Source organism: Coenobita brevimanus, chromosome 86, assembly GCF_032717465.1.
Source record: "Coenobita brevimanus isolate Jiangsu-jjx chromosome 86, ASM3271746v2, whole genome shotgun sequence".
Classification (NCBI taxonomy): domain Eukaryota; kingdom Metazoa; phylum Arthropoda; class Malacostraca; order Decapoda; family Coenobitidae; genus Coenobita; species Coenobita brevimanus.
Window position 1 is genome coordinate 23,280,702 of NC_137039.1, and position 17,082 is coordinate 23,297,783.

The 17,082-nt window shown below is 39.9% G+C and overlaps 1 protein-coding gene across 1 annotated transcript in view; it reads left to right on the top strand.

Moving 5' to 3' along the window:
• LOC145410605 (uncharacterized) overlaps positions 1-17,082 on the top strand; it is a 128,420-nt gene that overhangs the window by 103,514 nt on the left and 7,824 nt on the right. Inside the window, exons 7-10 of the mRNA XM_080280719.1 lie at positions 2,924-3,186; positions 5,156-5,859; positions 9,761-9,919; positions 12,589-12,694. Of these exons, the coding sequence (XP_080136845.1) occupies positions 2,924-3,186; positions 5,156-5,859; positions 9,761-9,919; positions 12,589-12,684 (1,222 nt within the window). The 3' untranslated portion in view covers positions 12,685-12,694. The remainder of the gene's footprint in view (positions 1-2,923; positions 3,187-5,155; positions 5,860-9,760; positions 9,920-12,588; positions 12,695-17,082) is intronic.

The following is a 17,082-nucleotide window of genomic DNA, read 5'->3' on the forward strand; positions in this document are numbered from 1 at the left end:
TAATAAATAATCAGGGCTGTTTGGCCAGACTTCCTAGAGATCAACTACTACTATTAAATAATCCTGATGGCAATAGAATATTCTGGTCAACTCACAGTTCTCTCAATAGTAACTTTAACAAGTCATCACCCATTTCCTACTAAAATTTTCAGATGGGAACACTGTAAATGATCCTCTTGGAAGAGGTAACATTGTCAGTACATTTTCCAGAAGTTCTGCCGTACAGAAAGTATTCAGAATGTTCCTGTACCAGAACCCTACTATCCCAAAATTGCTCATCCTAAGATACAGACTATATATTGTGTAAAATCTATCCAAGACAGTTTACCAACCAACGAAGCACCAGGTCCAAATGGAGCTCCTCCAGTAGTTTTGAAAAAGTGTTCCCCAGAACTTACACCCATTTTAGCTAAATTATTCGGACTATGAATATGTATTTTTTCATCCCTGATTCATGGAAAGAATCTACCATCCACCCATTTCCAATGAAGGAAGTTTCTCTGATCCCTTGTTACTACATACCAATAGCTGTCACATCTTCTCTTGGTAAAGTATTTGAGATTGTCATTAATAAGCACATTATTAATCACTGTGAATCCAGCAACATAAATAGTGACAGACAGTTTGGTTTTGCATCGAAAGATCCACTGTTGATATATTCAGTCTCATTACGCAAACAATCCATCAGTCAGCTGACCAACATGAAGAAACCCATGTGGTAGCCCTTGATATTTCCAAAGCTTTTGACAAAGTGTGGCACTGTTCCCTGTCAGCCAAACTCACTTGCTATGGCTTATCATTTCTTAGTAACAAAAGCACAAGAGTAAAAGTAGATGATGTACTGTATATTCCATTTTCCACTCAGTTAATGGTGATGTGGCACAAGGTTCAGTCCTGGCTCCAGCCCTGTTCTTCATTCATATTATCCCTTTTGATACTTAGGGTAGAGGTGCAAAAGTCACCCGCTCATTACTGGAGAACACAAGCTGCGTCAAACCTAATCTCACCCGCTCGTTACTGGAGGACGCAAGCTGTGTCGAACAAAATCGCCCCTTTATTTTTTTGCCTTAAAATATTTTTGCATAATTTATATTTGCCAAACCTTTTTTATCAACACCAAAAGCAAGTACAACTATTCGAGATAACGAGGAAAAAAAATATCATGGAGATAGAAGCAAAACTAAGGGTGTGAGGATAAAATGTTTAAGAAGTACCGCAAGCGCGGAAACAAGAAGGGGGGGGGGGGTCCTCACAGCACTTGGCCAAGGCCGAGGCAGCCCACATCCTGAGTACAGTACTTGCCTGCGCTTGGACACAGCCTGTCTCTTCCAGTCATGAGAGGGTTATTGATCTCTTGTCTGTCACCCATAATCCTATTCATTTATATGCGGATGCCTTTAATGCTTCACAGTTCCTTCACACTTAAAAACCTTTTCACAGTGTTTAATATCTTTATCTCCCACCTCATCACGGGAATCTCCATATATCAAGACTTATCCAAGATCACCTGATGGAGACAGAATAACATTGTCTCATTTAATACTAGTATAATTCCCCCTCCCCATAAAACAACTAATTCAAAGACAAACAGCCACCCCTTTTGGGAATAAGGCATCTGGCAATATTGTAGATAAATAGATCGAGAACCAATTATATCCAGTTTACTGCTAGACAGGTATTGCCTGATTTCCATATTGCCTTCAATGCAACCAATATTCTTGTCTCTAAAAGTATTGAAATTCTTAGTGTTTCGCTTAATAATACCCTCTGTTGGACCTTTAACATTAGGTCAGTTGCTAAAACAACCTCAAAGAAACTAGGATTATTGTACTGAATTTGTAACTTCTTCACAGACAAGTAATTAGGTATACATTGCAAGAGTCATGTTTGCCCTCAGCTCGAATATTGCTTACCCTTGTGGAGTGGATGTGCATTAAAACAAATGGACAAATTGTAGAACAAAGCTTTAAGAATAATTAATAACCCAGCAGTTACAAGTAACCTACTTCCCCTACAAGTAAGATGGAATGTTGCCTCCCATGCATTATTTTGCAGATACTTTTATGGCAATTGCTCAGACAGAGTTGCATCCATTATGCCACCTCTCCATGCCTTCCCCATGCTGCATGGGGATTGGGTAGCATTCATGACTGGACTGTCACACTGCTGTACTGCAGAACTTCTGCCTGTCAGAATTCATTTATTCCCTGATCTGCCTCTCTTTGGAACTCCCTACCCCATATGAATTTCTCCCCAAATCAACCTACAGCAGTTGAAGTCCAACTGTTGCGGTTCTTTTATAAGTGGAGGACATGTGTAATCTGGTTTATGGACTTTTTTTTTTTTTTTTTTTTTTTTTGTATGTAAAAAAAAAAAAAAAAAAAAAAAAAAAATGGCCTCAGGCTCATGTAGATTAGGAACTGGTGGGCCAAAGGCTGAATCTGGCCTTTTCTTACAGTCTACTATCTTCCTTTGGGGGATGGAAAGAGAGTTGAGGTAATACTGGCACTACCACATACAGGCATTCCACTCCAACACGAAGTCCACAGTGAATAACAAAAACATTTGCCAGTTTTCTCCAGTTTACAGTCCTGGTTGTATGAAAGGAGTTGTGATACTGTGGAACACATCATTGACATATAATGAGGACTTATTGTACATTACTGTGTTGTGTGGTAAGTAACAGTGTAACCAACAATTGACACATGGTGGTCTGGTGTGGTAAGGTGCTCCAGCTGACTGTTAACCCATCAGAAATTTATAATGTCATTTGGGGCATTGACCTCACTTGCTGTTTTAGACTAAGGTAGCTTATCTTGATGCCCTTACACCTGTCATGGGGCTACCCACTTTCGATTTATAGCTCCTAACTATAATGGAAGGGGTTATGAAGATGATGATGATAATGATGATGCTGTTGCAGGGATGCCATGCAAACCCCAGTCTCCCCTGCCTCCCCTACTGAGCCTGACCCCACCACCAAGCCCAAGCCACTGAGGAAAGAAGCCAGGGACATGCTAAGTGACCTGGCTCTACGTAAACAGTCCCCTGCATCCTCCCTTCACCTCTCAGACTCCTCCACCTCACTGGCTGCCCCTGCTTCCGCCTCTGCCTCCCCTGCCACCCCCAGGAGGAGACGGCTTCACAAAACACCCAGCCCAGACATCAAGACCGTCGTGGCTGATCGTAAGCAATCGCCAATTTTGTAGTTTTCTGTAGTCTTGTGTATGACAGGAATGTAGCCAAGAGCAGCATCAAACCCCATCACTATAATAAGTCACTCTTCTCTCATCTTTATATCATTAATGTATTTTTCTATGGTCTTTCATGCCAGCATGGCCATCTTTAGCCTTAGTGGGGACCTGGGTAAGCATCTGACATTGGCCCCCTCTTCCTCCCCTACATTGATGTCAGTGAATGTAAAAAATATTGACTCAGGATGTTTAACTGTTTGACTGAATATATCAGTATTATAATTTAACCAGCTGCCTAGACCCGGGCTCCTACGCTCCTCGTGGGTTAATGTAGGGTTGGATGATGGATGGATGGATGGATCTCAGTCCCCCAGAATGCTTGATCAGTGTACATATAAATGAAGAAACATGTGTAACTACTGCACAGTATGTAAATAAAGAACACTCATCCAATAGGCAGTTAAAATGCAGTATATGGTGTAAATATCAAGAAGAAAATTTGTACAAAACCAGGAACTGCTGTCTAATATGTTGTTAGGATTACTTGTTGACAAAAGTGCATTGAGAAAAAAAAAAAAAAAAAAAAAATCATAGTTTTGTAAGAAATAATGGTGCATATTGTACTTCATTTAACCCGTGCCGTCCCGGCGACATGAATTAACGCGGCAACATTGCAAGGTCCCTAATTTGCACAATTTTCAATTTTCGCGAGTGATTTTTGGCACGTATATGCGGGACATCTTCCTCTATTCCTCTACAAGATGCCAAGCAGGAACAATGCCTTACACCGCATAACCTCTCCCCCCCCCCCCCCTGCACGCCATTATCTCGACAATTCACCTGTTACCAGTGACCTGGCCAATAAAGACATTCAGGGTCAGAGTGATTCCCCAATTGATGACAATGTGGAGGACAAAGTTTAGAGGAAGAAATAGTCAGAAATGATGATCAGGTAATGTGGGAGAAAAAAGGTCATGAATGGTGATGAGTTAGTGAGTGAAACAATGCGTATAATGCCTATATTACTGTTTGAAAACCAATATACTCTTGTACTACATATAAGTTCGTACCAAGGAAATAAATAAATACTGTTTATGAGTGGATAAAATAGTTACCTTCCCATAGAACTCATTTTCTTTGGTGCCAGCCTGTTAGAAAACCCAATCAGGTAAGGAAGTACTCGCACTTAAATCCGGTATTTTAAACCTCAGGTGAGCGATTTCTCTATGAATTTTCGATGTTTCTCACCAAAAGCGGATGTTAGCCAAAAAAAAAAAAAAGGTCCAAAAACGTCGGGATGGGGCGGGTTAAGTAGACAACTCTCATGTTTTCTGTCTGCCAAAAGTTTGAACTTTGTAAAGTAGGGCTTTCGTAGAATGTGTGAGGGAGAACACTTTATGCTTAGTTTAGGGAACTGATTGCATTGGTCAAAAATATTTTTTAAATTATCTAGGAAAATCCTCCCCAAAACACTTATGTATAATATTCAGTTTCCCAAAGTATCCATGGTTAGTGTGTGCATATGTGGATCCTTCAATGTTGTGGGTCCTGGGCACTTGCCCTTTTTACCCATTGGATAAAACACCCCTGTGCAACAGTCACATGTTGTCTCATTTTCAGAAATCCTCTTTAGTACTATACTATATCTACATACATTCCATAAATATTCCCATACCATCTCATATTGTATCTCACCTTTCAGTGCTACCAAAGCTTTCATAATGGCTTAATAATAATAGATTGGACTGAAGGAAAATATGCAAACAAATATTATGAAGTGCATTCCACTGAATGCTGACACAGTTTGATTATGCAAGTGAAAATAGTGAATAGCATTGGATAAACTGCTGACTTTAGGTAGCTGTTTGTATATTTGAACTTCTGCTGTAACATGAATATTCTCTGTGCATCTCGTGTTGTATTAATTAATTTTTTTTGATAATTGGTTCTTTTTATATCAGGATGGGACAGTTTGGTGCGCGAGGCTGACCCCACTAACACCACCACCTCAGCTGACCCTCTCACCAGCATCACTGAGTCAGATTTTGAAGAGTCAGTTCGAGAGTCTTCTCCTCCACTTCGTGAATCCAGAAACCCCTCAGTTGACTCCTCCTCCACAGCCTCAACTCCAGATAGCTCCAAACCTAAGCGACCAAGTTTTCTGGATTTGTCAGCTGGTCGAGGGTGCCCTAGGAAATCTCAGTTTACCCCCCCACATGAGGTTGATCGCTCCTTCCCTCCCTCTCCTCAACCTCCCCTTGCATTACATCATCACCACCACAACCACCAACCCTCTTCACTCCCTCCACTTGACCAGAATCCATCATCCCCTGGCCACCAGGACCCCACCTCAGCTCACAGTGATGCTCCACCATTCTCTCACCTTCACCCAGCCTACCACAGTGTCAATCTTGGTCCCAATCATAACTACCATAACCACCTGGATGACCCACTAACACTCACAAATACCACGTCAGACCAGAATCTCGTGGGGATGGGTGAGGAAGGTAGTCACGGACTGAGGAAGTGGAAGGGTGTAGTTTTCACCCCTGATGAGGAGAGTGGTAGCTCAACAGAAGAGGAGAGGGAGGAGGAGGAAGTACAAGAAGAACTTGAATTAAGGAAAGCCAGCCCCAGAGGATCACCCATGTCACAAAAACGAAAAGTGAGTGTTTTGTCCAATCTGAGAATCTTAATCATAACCTTTTTTTTTTTTTTTTTTTCCCAGACAGCAGTAGAACTAATATCAAGTTACCAGTAGATTGGCCAGTGAGCATTATTTCACACATCTTATCACTTAACATGCATTAGAAATATGATGATGATCATATCAAAATCATAAACAGTCAGATTTCTACTAATTAATTGGGGTAGGCTTGATCCAGGAGGAACAGGAAAAATAAATGTTGAAACTTTCAACCTAGTGGTTGGGTCAGTGGACCATACCATTTATCATTCAAGCCTTCAAAATTCCATACATCATCCTAACCCACTTATAAATATTATGGATAAATTTTTCATATTATCAGAGATCTTGATGTAGTATAGGTTGAGAAGAAAATGTTTTGACTCGGCATCTTTCCACTTTTCTCTTGTTATTAAAGTAGCAAAATGCACCTGGTAACTTCACTTATGGTACCGCCTTGATATGGATTATAAAATTTTTTGAGGTACTGTTTGGCCTTGTAACTAGTAATGACATGCGTTTGTGTGTGTGTGTGCATGCATGCATGTGCAGGTGCACACACACACACACACACAGGGAAGATACAACTTTGGGAAAGCAAATTTTACAGGATTGAGAAACTTTTTTGAAAATGTGGATTGGAGAAAATTCAGAGAAACAAGAGAGATACAGAGGAAGTGGGATATCTTTCTAGACCTCTATAATTTGGGAGTGGAAAAATTTGTACCAAGAGTAAGAGGGAAAGAAAACAGGAAAAAGGAGTGGTTTAATAGAAGGTGTATCATAGCAAAAAAAAGAGAGAGATAAGGCGTGGAACAATTGGAGAAAGAGAGGTAACAACAGAACAAAGGAAGAATATAAAAGAACAAGAAATGAATACGCAAGAATACATAGAGAAGAAGAAAGGAATTTTGAAAAAGACAAATGCAAGGATGAACCCAAACTGTTTTATAGATTTGTTAATGGCAAACTGAAACAAAAGGAAGGAATCACCAAACTGAAAGTAGAAGGAGAGGTCTATAAGGATGCAGCAATGCAAGTAGAAATAATGAACAAATGTTTCCAGTCAGTTTTCACTAAAGAAAAGGAGCTTGTGGAAGGGGAGGGAGTGGTTAGAAATGTACCGGTGATAAAAGATATAAAAGTGGAGGTACAGGAAGTGTATAAATTACTGGAAACTCAAGATGTAAGGAAAGCCCCAGGACCTGATGGAATTTCTAATTGGGTACTGAAGGAATGCAGAGAACAACTGGCGGATAAAATTCACAGTTTAATCGTGTTCTTTCTGGAAGAGGGGAAAGTGCCACAAGAATGGAAGAGCACAAATGTGGTACCAATTTATAAGGAAGGAAACAGGGAAGAACCCCTGAATTATAGACCAGTGTCTTTAACCAGCATGGTCGCAAAATTGTGCAAGAGAATCCTGAAAGACAGATGGATAAAATATCTGGAAGCGATGAATATTTTGGCTGAATGTCGGTTTGGATTCAGAAGTGGAAGGTCATGTGTTACTAACTTGAGCTTTTACTCAAGAGCGATTGACATGGTACAGGAGAGAGATGGTTGGATGGATTGTGTGTACTTAGAGAAGGCCTTTGACAAGGTATCTCATAAGAGACTAATGTGGAAACTAGAATACATAGGAGGACTGAAGGGGAAACTTCTGGAATGGATGAGAGACTTTTTGAGAGACAGACAAATGAGGACAGTAATAAAGGATAAGATGTTTGGATGGAGGGAAGTAACAAGTGGAGTCCCTCAAGGCTCGGTGTTGGCGCCAGTAATGTTCCTGATTTACGTAAATGATATGGTAGATGGAGTGAACAGTTATGCAAGTCTGTTTGCTGATGATGTAAAGATCTTGAGGAAGGTAGAGGTTGAGAAGGATTGTAAAATGCTGCAGGAGGATTTGGATAGGATACACGATTGGAGCCGGATGTGGGAAATGAAATTTAATGTAAAGAAATGTAAAATATTGGAAATCGGTAAAAGTACCAGGAGGCCATTACTGAATTATTTGTTGGGTAATGAATTAATCACAAAAATGAGAGAAGAGAAAGATTTGGGAGTGCTGGTCCAAGATAATTTGTCACCAGAAAAGCACATTAACAAGATAGTTGGAGAGACTTATAAACTCTTGACTAACATAAGAGTAGCATTTCATTATATGGATGAGGAGATGATGAAAAAATTGATAGTGGCCATGATCCACCCCAGGTTAGAATATGCAGCGGTAGTGTGATCCCCACACAAAAAGAAAGATATAAACAAGATTGAGAGAATACAAAGAACAGCAACCAAGATGGTCCCCAGTCTGACAGACCTGTCATACAGAGAGAGACTGGAAAAGTTAGATTTGCCTTCCTTAGAGGAAAGGAGAAAGAGGGGAGACATGATTGCAGTGTTCAGGACCATGGTGGGAGTAGATAAAATTGACAAAGAAGATCTGTGTGTATGGGATAAGAGAGCAACAAGAGGACACAGAATGAAATTGAAAAAGTCAAGCTGCTTGAAGGATATCAAATAATATAGCTTTTCTTACAGAAGTATAGACTTATGGAATAGCCTGGATAAAGAGATCGTCCAGTCTAAAATCTTAAACGAGTTTAAAGGTAAATTTGACTTATTGAGAAACAGCAACGGAAACCCACGAGCATAGCACATTCCGTGTAGGTTTTTTTCATTCATTGCCAGATGCCATGTATACCAAATGGGGTGGCCAAGGGCTTAGAGTTAATTGTTTTACAGGGAGGGGCACTAATCCTCCACCAACCCCACTTTAGACGTAGGGAGAACGTTATGCCAACAGCATCTGGTGTTCCCAGGCGGTCACCCATCCAAGTACTAACCAGACCCAATGTTGCTTATATTAGTTAAATACTTAAATATTTGGAACGACTTAGACAAAGGGGTGGTGCATGAGAAAAACATTCATGTGTGTAAAGGTAGACTTGATAAATGTGGATATGGAGACAGGACAACACGAGCATTGCTCAATTCCTGTATACTACAAATAGGTAAATACACACACACACACACACACACACACACACACACACACACACACACACACACACACACACACACACACACACACACACACACACACACACACACACACACACACACACACACACTTCTGTCTTTGTGTGTCTGTTGCTCATTCTAATAATCATGTTATTCTTTCAAGTAACATTTTTCTGTTTCCGTTTACTTTGTTTTCTTGCCTTCCAAAATCACTCATCATATTTGAAGATTACTCTCTCTTATTTCCAGTAAAACTGTATTGTCATTGTAGCTGCAAGACAAATTAGTAATTTGCTTTTATTACCATCTGCTTACATTCATTTCCTATTCCAGCTGCCCCTTTTCATCTTCTTGATACTTCTTCCATATATAAAGTGAACAGTCAGGATAATATAGTGATAAAGCCTTCCAGTTTTGCATTTATGGTAAATATATCGCAAAATATGTGTGTCAATCACATGTGCACTGCCACCTTCAAAATTCTGTTCCTTACAGTAAAGTTTCTAAAATCGGATATACTTGAACTCAGAATCTTGTGATTAATGGTACTTCCTTCTGAAAGGTAGAATTGTTACCATTAACCAAGGGAGGCACTGCCATGAGTAGTTACACAACTCTGCTACAAGTACATGGAGTCAAAGTCCATGCCGAGATTCTCAGAGTTTTACATATGCTAGGTCCAGCAAATGATGGGAAGCCAGTTTTGGCATTTGGTTTAGCTTCCTGTCAATAGGTAACTTTAGTTGTACCAAGGCCAATTTCAGTGAGATGGATCCCTTAAGACAAAGCATGGCATCATTTTTATGTATATATTTCATGCCAAAGACAATGTTTTGCTTTCTCTTAACCCCAGCTTGTGACTGTGGAACTGAACCGTGGTTGGAACAGTCGTCTTGGGTTTTCACTGGGAGCCAGTGAAGATGAACCAGGCATCACTGTGGTAACAGCCATTTATGCTGATAGTGTGGCTGCCAGGGATGGTCGTTTGCACACAGGGGATATTGTTATCAGGGTGAGTACAGTGCATAAAGATGGTGAGTTAAAACTTGGAGTTTTTTTTTTTTTTTTTTCCAACAGCCATGTTGAATGTTGAATGTAATTGTTGTGTCCCCAGCCGCAACTGCATGTTACCCCAGTGGCCTGCAGGAAACCAGCCACTTTGGCAGGGCATCCCTATGTTGAGGTGATGTTGAAGGAATGTCTGTATTGTTAATGTGAGATGCTCAAGATACTGTAAGTGTGTTATGGTTGGGGGGCGCATTACAGTGTGAGCAGAGTGAGTTGTATTTTGTGTTGGTACTGAGGCAGAGAAGGGTGATAGCATAAAATGACATATAGCTAGATACAGTAAACACTCACATATCCAACCTAATTGGGCCAAAGGAGGGCCAGATAGCAAAAAATTTGGATAATGACAAATATAGTATTTTAGGCATACAATTGTCTGTACAGTATTGGTGCATTACATTACTCGCCAGTTTACAAGCCTGCCTTCTCAATCTCATCTTCACTGTCATTGTCACTCGTGGGTACTGTAGTTGGATGAGATGCTGTTGAGGTGGATGGTTGGTTGCATGATAGTGTAGGCGTTGGTGAAGGCGATGTGACAGGAGTGATCAGCTTGAAGAAGGTGTCGATTATACATACATACACACACATATATATATATATATATATATATATATATATATATATATATATACTGTATATATATACAGGTATGCCCTGGTTTAACGATACAGTTGGTTAAGTAAAAACCCATTGCTAGACGGGTTACTATATATAGGGGTAGATTTAACATGTAAAGTATAGGGACGCATTTTTGAGCCTTGGGTTTCCGTCTCAACCAAGTCCTAAACCCACCCAAATGGGTCCAAAAACTAGTTTCTAGCTCACCTAAACCCACAATAGCTATAAAACAAGCAAAACTAAGCCTAAAAGCAGCTTATAACTCACCTAAACTTAAAAATAAAATCTGAAAATCATCAAATAAAAGTCTGGGAAAAATCAGACTAAGTAAACTGTACCCCAAAATGACAATGTCCACCTCACCTATGACTAAAAGACATTAACCCAAGTCTAGAAACAGTTTATAAATCAACTTAAACACAAACTTTAAGTCTAAAATATCATCAAAATTGGTTTTAAAAATCTAAATCCATCGTTAAACCGGGATTTGGCCATCATTATATGGGGTATGGTGGTATTTCTACCCCCATCACCAAGCCGGGGTATCCCACCTAGGTGTATCGTATCTCAGGGTATACCTGTATATATACAGTCATTACTCGTTTTACGATGGGGTTACTTCAGGTCATACCTTATTGTATACTGATTTTATCGTAAATCGGGAGATTGAAACACATTATTAAAGGGGGGTTATGTCAACTCAACTTCCCAAAGTCACCTAACCAAGACTGAACCATAAATGACACCCACCTTCATTCCCTCCTGTGTTGGTCCAAGTCGTCTCCCCCGAGGCTGGGGGACAGCCTGTGCTTGCAGGCACAAGTGGTCAGCCTCTGAGTCAGACAGGAACAGGTTAGGGAGAGGGGAATCCGGCCCAAATCTGCACCAACCTTAGCACTGGGGCCCATACCTGCACCAACCATAGAACTGGGGCCTACACTGGCACTGACCTTACCCATGGGCACACAAATCCACAGTGATGTACAGTAATTCACCAAAGGAAACACTATCACACCAGTACAGGCAGAGTTACTCACGTACAGTAAATCGTTGCAACAACACAATACAGTACAGTAATCACACTTGAGTAAAGCTGGCCTGGTGCTACACGATGTCTACTGTAGTACGATGTTTGGCTGAGAGGTGACGATAACAAGGGGGCACACATGAACAAGTTGATAAGACAGGGCTGTGAAGGGGTGGCGGGACCTGAACCATAACAATGCGCTGCATGCCGGTGCTGCCATTTTGTCTGAGACAAGCGACGGTCACCTTGCGTGTGCCTGGTGCTTTCCGATGGCAAAATTATTATAGTGGGAAATTTATCATAAATGGGATTTTGGGGTGGAACTTTTCTATTATTGTAAACCGAATCAACGTAAAATGAGTAGTGACTGTATACAGTATATATACTGTATATGATAATGAGACCTATACAGTAAAGTAAGTGGATATTTGCAGGCTCAAATGTACAGAAATGACAGTGAGTAGGTGGATGTGCGGTGTGTCTTTGAATGCGAGGCCTGAGGGGGGGGGGACTAGATTTACAAAAGAAGTTATGAGGAAGGATGGGAATGGATTGTACTTGTGTTGTGATGAGAGGTAGATTAGATGGTTTGTGCATGTGGAGAGGATGGGGGATGAAAGTTGGGTGCAGAAAGTGAGAGGTGTGAATGTTGGGGTTAGGGTTGCGAGAGGCAGACTGAGAAAGACCTGGGATGAGGTCATACTTGTAGAATGTGACCTCAGGGATAAGGGACTGTATAGGGAAGCTACCAGAGATTGAGCAGTATGGAGAGTTGCCATTAGGTGACCAAGACTAACACATGCAAACATGTTGGAGCCTTTATAAATGAAACACACGATAAAGAGAGAGAGAGAGAGAGCTTTGTGTATAAGTCTGATCTCATCAAACCTATGGGCAACACTTCATAATTAACAGTGTGACAAGAATGTCAGAGCAGTATTTCACAGATGTTTACTCTTCATTAGGTAAATGATGTGGATGTGGCAGGCTGGGACTCTGAGTCAGTGATCGACTTACTAAGGAAAACAAGAGGACGTGTCTCTCTCTCTGTTCTCCAGTAGGCATGAAGAGGTAAGGAGCTGTATTAACAGTAAAACAGTACAGTACTGTAAATGTAAACTGTAACAGCAATTCCCTGTATTCCCCTTAGAAATGTTTGGGCCCAAGGATAGACATATAGTTGAGAGATAAGATGCAGTACTTTGCCTTTGATACTGTTACATGAGTACAGTAAAATTGTGTTTTTACAACATTGGAATAAATAACTGTTATGGTATGTGCAGTGGAGCCCATTAGTTTCAGAATTTGTCAAAAAACACATCTAGCACTACCAGAATCCTTGAGCAAGCACACTTTTAGCATGTTTAATGTAAGCATGTACAGTACAGTCATCCTTTGCTTTCCCAGTTTTGGCTTTGCTGGTACAGTTATTCATATATTATACTGTCTCAAAATACACTACTGTAAGGTCTGCTTTGGGATGATTTTACAAATGTGTTAAATCATATGAAAGTACGCATTAAGCAAATAAATTGTAGTGGTTCTTGTTGAGTAACCCTGGTCTGTCTGTCAAGTACCCATCAATCACAGGCAAGTAACTTTGATGTCTGGTAAAGTTTGGGAGTATTATGAAGGGGGCTGTGGGGGCCCTGTTAGATATATTTTCATTGTAAATTGATTTTCACTGTTCTTGGGTATGTCTGTTCCCTAAAACTGAATAAATGAGTGGTGATTGTATGTCAGTTTATGGTTGTTATATGGTAAAATGGTGTATATTTGCCCATAAATATCATAGCTTGTGTTGATCATGAAAAAGTTCTGTAAGTTCTTTATCCATTGCCAGTATCTCCAACATTGAAACAGCAGATATTTCCCACAGTCAATAAGAAATGTAAAATTTACATTGTATGGTGGCTGGGGAAATGGTAAACAAACTCATTTTCAAGTATGGCACTGTATTGTTTATTTTTTCATGGTACTGATTAATGTGAGAATAAAATTAAAAATATATACTGCTCTTATTCTATGATGAGGATGTGTTTGATCAAATTTACCACATAACGATATTAATGATATTGTATCTCTTTGGTTCAGTGGGAATTCACTTTTGGCCAAGAGTCACCCACTCAGCGAAGTCTTAAAACAAATTTCCAGCTCACTCACTTCACTTGCTTGAACTCCAGCACTACACAGTTGTTCCATCACTGACACTAACACACCCAGTACATTGTGACTGAGTTCAAAGGTCATCCTGGAACAAACAAATGACTGTAAGCTTCTGTATCAGTGATTGTATAAGTGAAAACAACAATCATACACTGACCAGTAATGCTTCGTATGGGATCATAGTGATCATATAAGCAAAAGTGTGATATAATAAAAAAAATGTCATCATGTAAGCAATTCATTGCATAGCAGTTCATCGTATAACAGGATTTGCTGTATACATATCTGTATATACATTCCTGGAAAACAAAAAATTCTAGTTCATGAAACCTGGAAATGGATAGGACAGTTTACAGTTATGTTACCTCTTTGGAAGGTAATTAAATGAGGATGGTCATGATGGGAAGTCTCTTTTAATTGGGGGAGTGATGGCTGAGGGTTACCTTTATATTAAATCACTATTTAGCTGATTTGGGCTTTAACCCAAGGCGTCCCGACGACATATGGATACGTCACCATGTTTTGTCACGGTGATAGCCGACAACATATCCATACGTTGTGCAGTTGCGAGGTCCGTCATTTGCACATTTGTCAAGTTTCACGGGTGATTTTGTTAGATGTGTGAGAGACCTTCCTCTACCCAACACCAGGTGGGGATAATGCCTGGCCCCACCTGACCCCCCCCTCCCCCCTCGCGTGCCATATTCTTGGCAAGTCACCTGTTAGCAGTGACCAGACCAGTAAAGACATGTCACACCACAGTCTGACCAATGACGAAATTCAAGGCGAAAGTGATTCTTGAGGTGGAAGACAAAGGAAGAGATAAGCCAGAGGAAGAAACAAGCAAAAGTGATGAGGCGGTAACGTTGTAAAAGAAGGTGTCATATGTTGATGTTTTTGGTGAGTGAGCAACGCTTATATCACATATATTATTGTCTGAAAACCAATATACTCTTGTACTACATATAAAGTCGTACCAAATAAATAAATATCTAACCAGTTATAAATGGTTTGGAATAACTACCCCTCCCATAGAAAACGTTATCTCGAGCCTAGCCTGAGAGAACATGGTAACAGGGTAAAGGTACTTCTACTGTATTTCTAAACTCAACTGAGCACTTTCTCTTTGAATTTTCAATGTTTCTTATAAAAAGCGGAGGTTTTAGCAAAAAAAAAAAAAAAAAAAAAAAAAAAACTTTTCTAAAATCTGCTGGGATTGCAGGGGGGGGGGGTTGCAGTGGTGAAAAATCTGCCAGGACGCGGCGGATTAATAAACCTATGAGCCAAATAGACACTGTTTGCATATGCTTAGTAAGGTTCATTATGCAGTATTGTATATGGAAGATGCAGCTGACTGACTGACCAAGTGACTTCACTCTTGCTGTGCGTGACATTGTGTCACACTTTGACACTTGCCTCACTACATACTTTGTTAACCCCTTTGAGCACCAAAAGTTTTCAGTAAGTTTGTGTGACATGATCAGAGAAAATGCCACAAGAGCAGCCTGGGCTCATGCACAAAGGAAAACATTCCCATGGATTTTATTTGCCCCAGATATTAGTTGTATTGGTATAAATTGTATACCATCATTTTCGCTGATGTTTATACTATACAATAAACTATTAAAAACACACAAAATTGATGAGTGAAAGTGCAGTGAAAGTACAAAAATGCTGTAACAATATGTTTCCACAGTGAAAATAACTTCCCAAAACCCTACCGCAATATTTTGCCTGGACCATGCAAGAGCTAACCATAAGTCTATATGCAGAATTTGATGAGCTTTCACGTGGTGCTTTCAGAATTGTGATAGGTTTTGAGTAAATTGCCAAAAATCGCATTCGTGCACCCCTCTTCCCACACCAAAAGCCAAGAGAAAGCTGACTATTTGAGAATGTTGGCCTTGAAATAATCATCCTCCCCTATGATGCATCAAATATTGATGCATTTCATGCTAAAACCTAATTTTTGGTTAATATTTTTGTCCAAAAATGCCTAATTGGCATCCTTTCAAACCAACACTGACAAGTGCATCATTGGTTCCTCATCACCATTTTGACTCATTTTGCGTCATTGTGTGCAAGGGGGTTAATTTGATTGGCATATTGTATTGTAATTTTTTATTTATTTAAAATTACTCTGTTAGTGATGTATATAGCAGTATATGTTTGTGTAAACAAGTCTGAGTTATCATCATCATCATTATTATATACTGTACAGCAGAGAATCTTTTATGTAAACAAGCCTGAGTTATCATCATCATTATCATCATCGTGAGTCTCCACCTGCTACACAGGTGGAGACTATTGTTTTCACTGGTATTATTGTTATTCTCGCCTCAGTGTCTTGCAACAATTCCAGGAGAACCGGAGACTGTGCAAGGAATCTGAAGGGCCTAGGTTGTGTGTCCTGGCATGGGCCATTACTGGTAGAAAAAGAAAAAACAAATTTCCCCAGTGAGGTCAAGGTTATTGTAAGAAACAGTAGCAGACACATGAGTTCTTCGACACTTTTATCAGATCACTTGTTGAAGTTACACTAGAAGTTGCCTTAGGATCTTTTAAATCTTATTTACAGTATATTACACATACCTTACCGCATGGCGAAGCTTTCTTATTGTGGCTACACAATAAAAATATGTAATTAATTATTATCATTCCGGCCTCAGAGTTTCCTGACAGTTTCAGGAGAACTAGAGACTCTGCAAGGAATCTGAAGGGCCCAGGTTATATGTCCTGGCGTGGGCCCTTGCTGATTGAAAAAAAAAAATCCAAATCTCCCTAGTAGGGTCAAGGTCACTAAGATGTAGGTGGAGATTAGTGACTGTCTGTAGGACAGTAACAAAGTTCTAGTTGTCCTTGTCATCATCATTTTCCCTATCTCTATCAATGTTATCATCACCATCATTATCTTTATTATCACAATCATCATCATCATCATCGTTGTCATCATCTTGTTCATGTTGATGATGATGATCATCATCTGTAATCAGTAATCAATAATCAAGACCTCTTTTCCCACCTAAGGATGGGGTGAGGCAAGGTCCAAAAAAAAAAAAAAAAATGGTACTCAGATCTAACAAAAATCAATCCAGTTAAACCTTACAAGCTTCAGCATTCACAACTAAGTCTAACTTCACATCAACAAACACATATATAAAGACACTTATTGTATTGTACTTAAAATGAACTGTAGTATTAGTAGTAGTAGTAGTAGTTCCCTATGCAGTGTGGCCGAACAGTCCCGAGTCCGTAAGGAAGGCCACAGTCGAGACCGGGCTTTCCCACAAAGC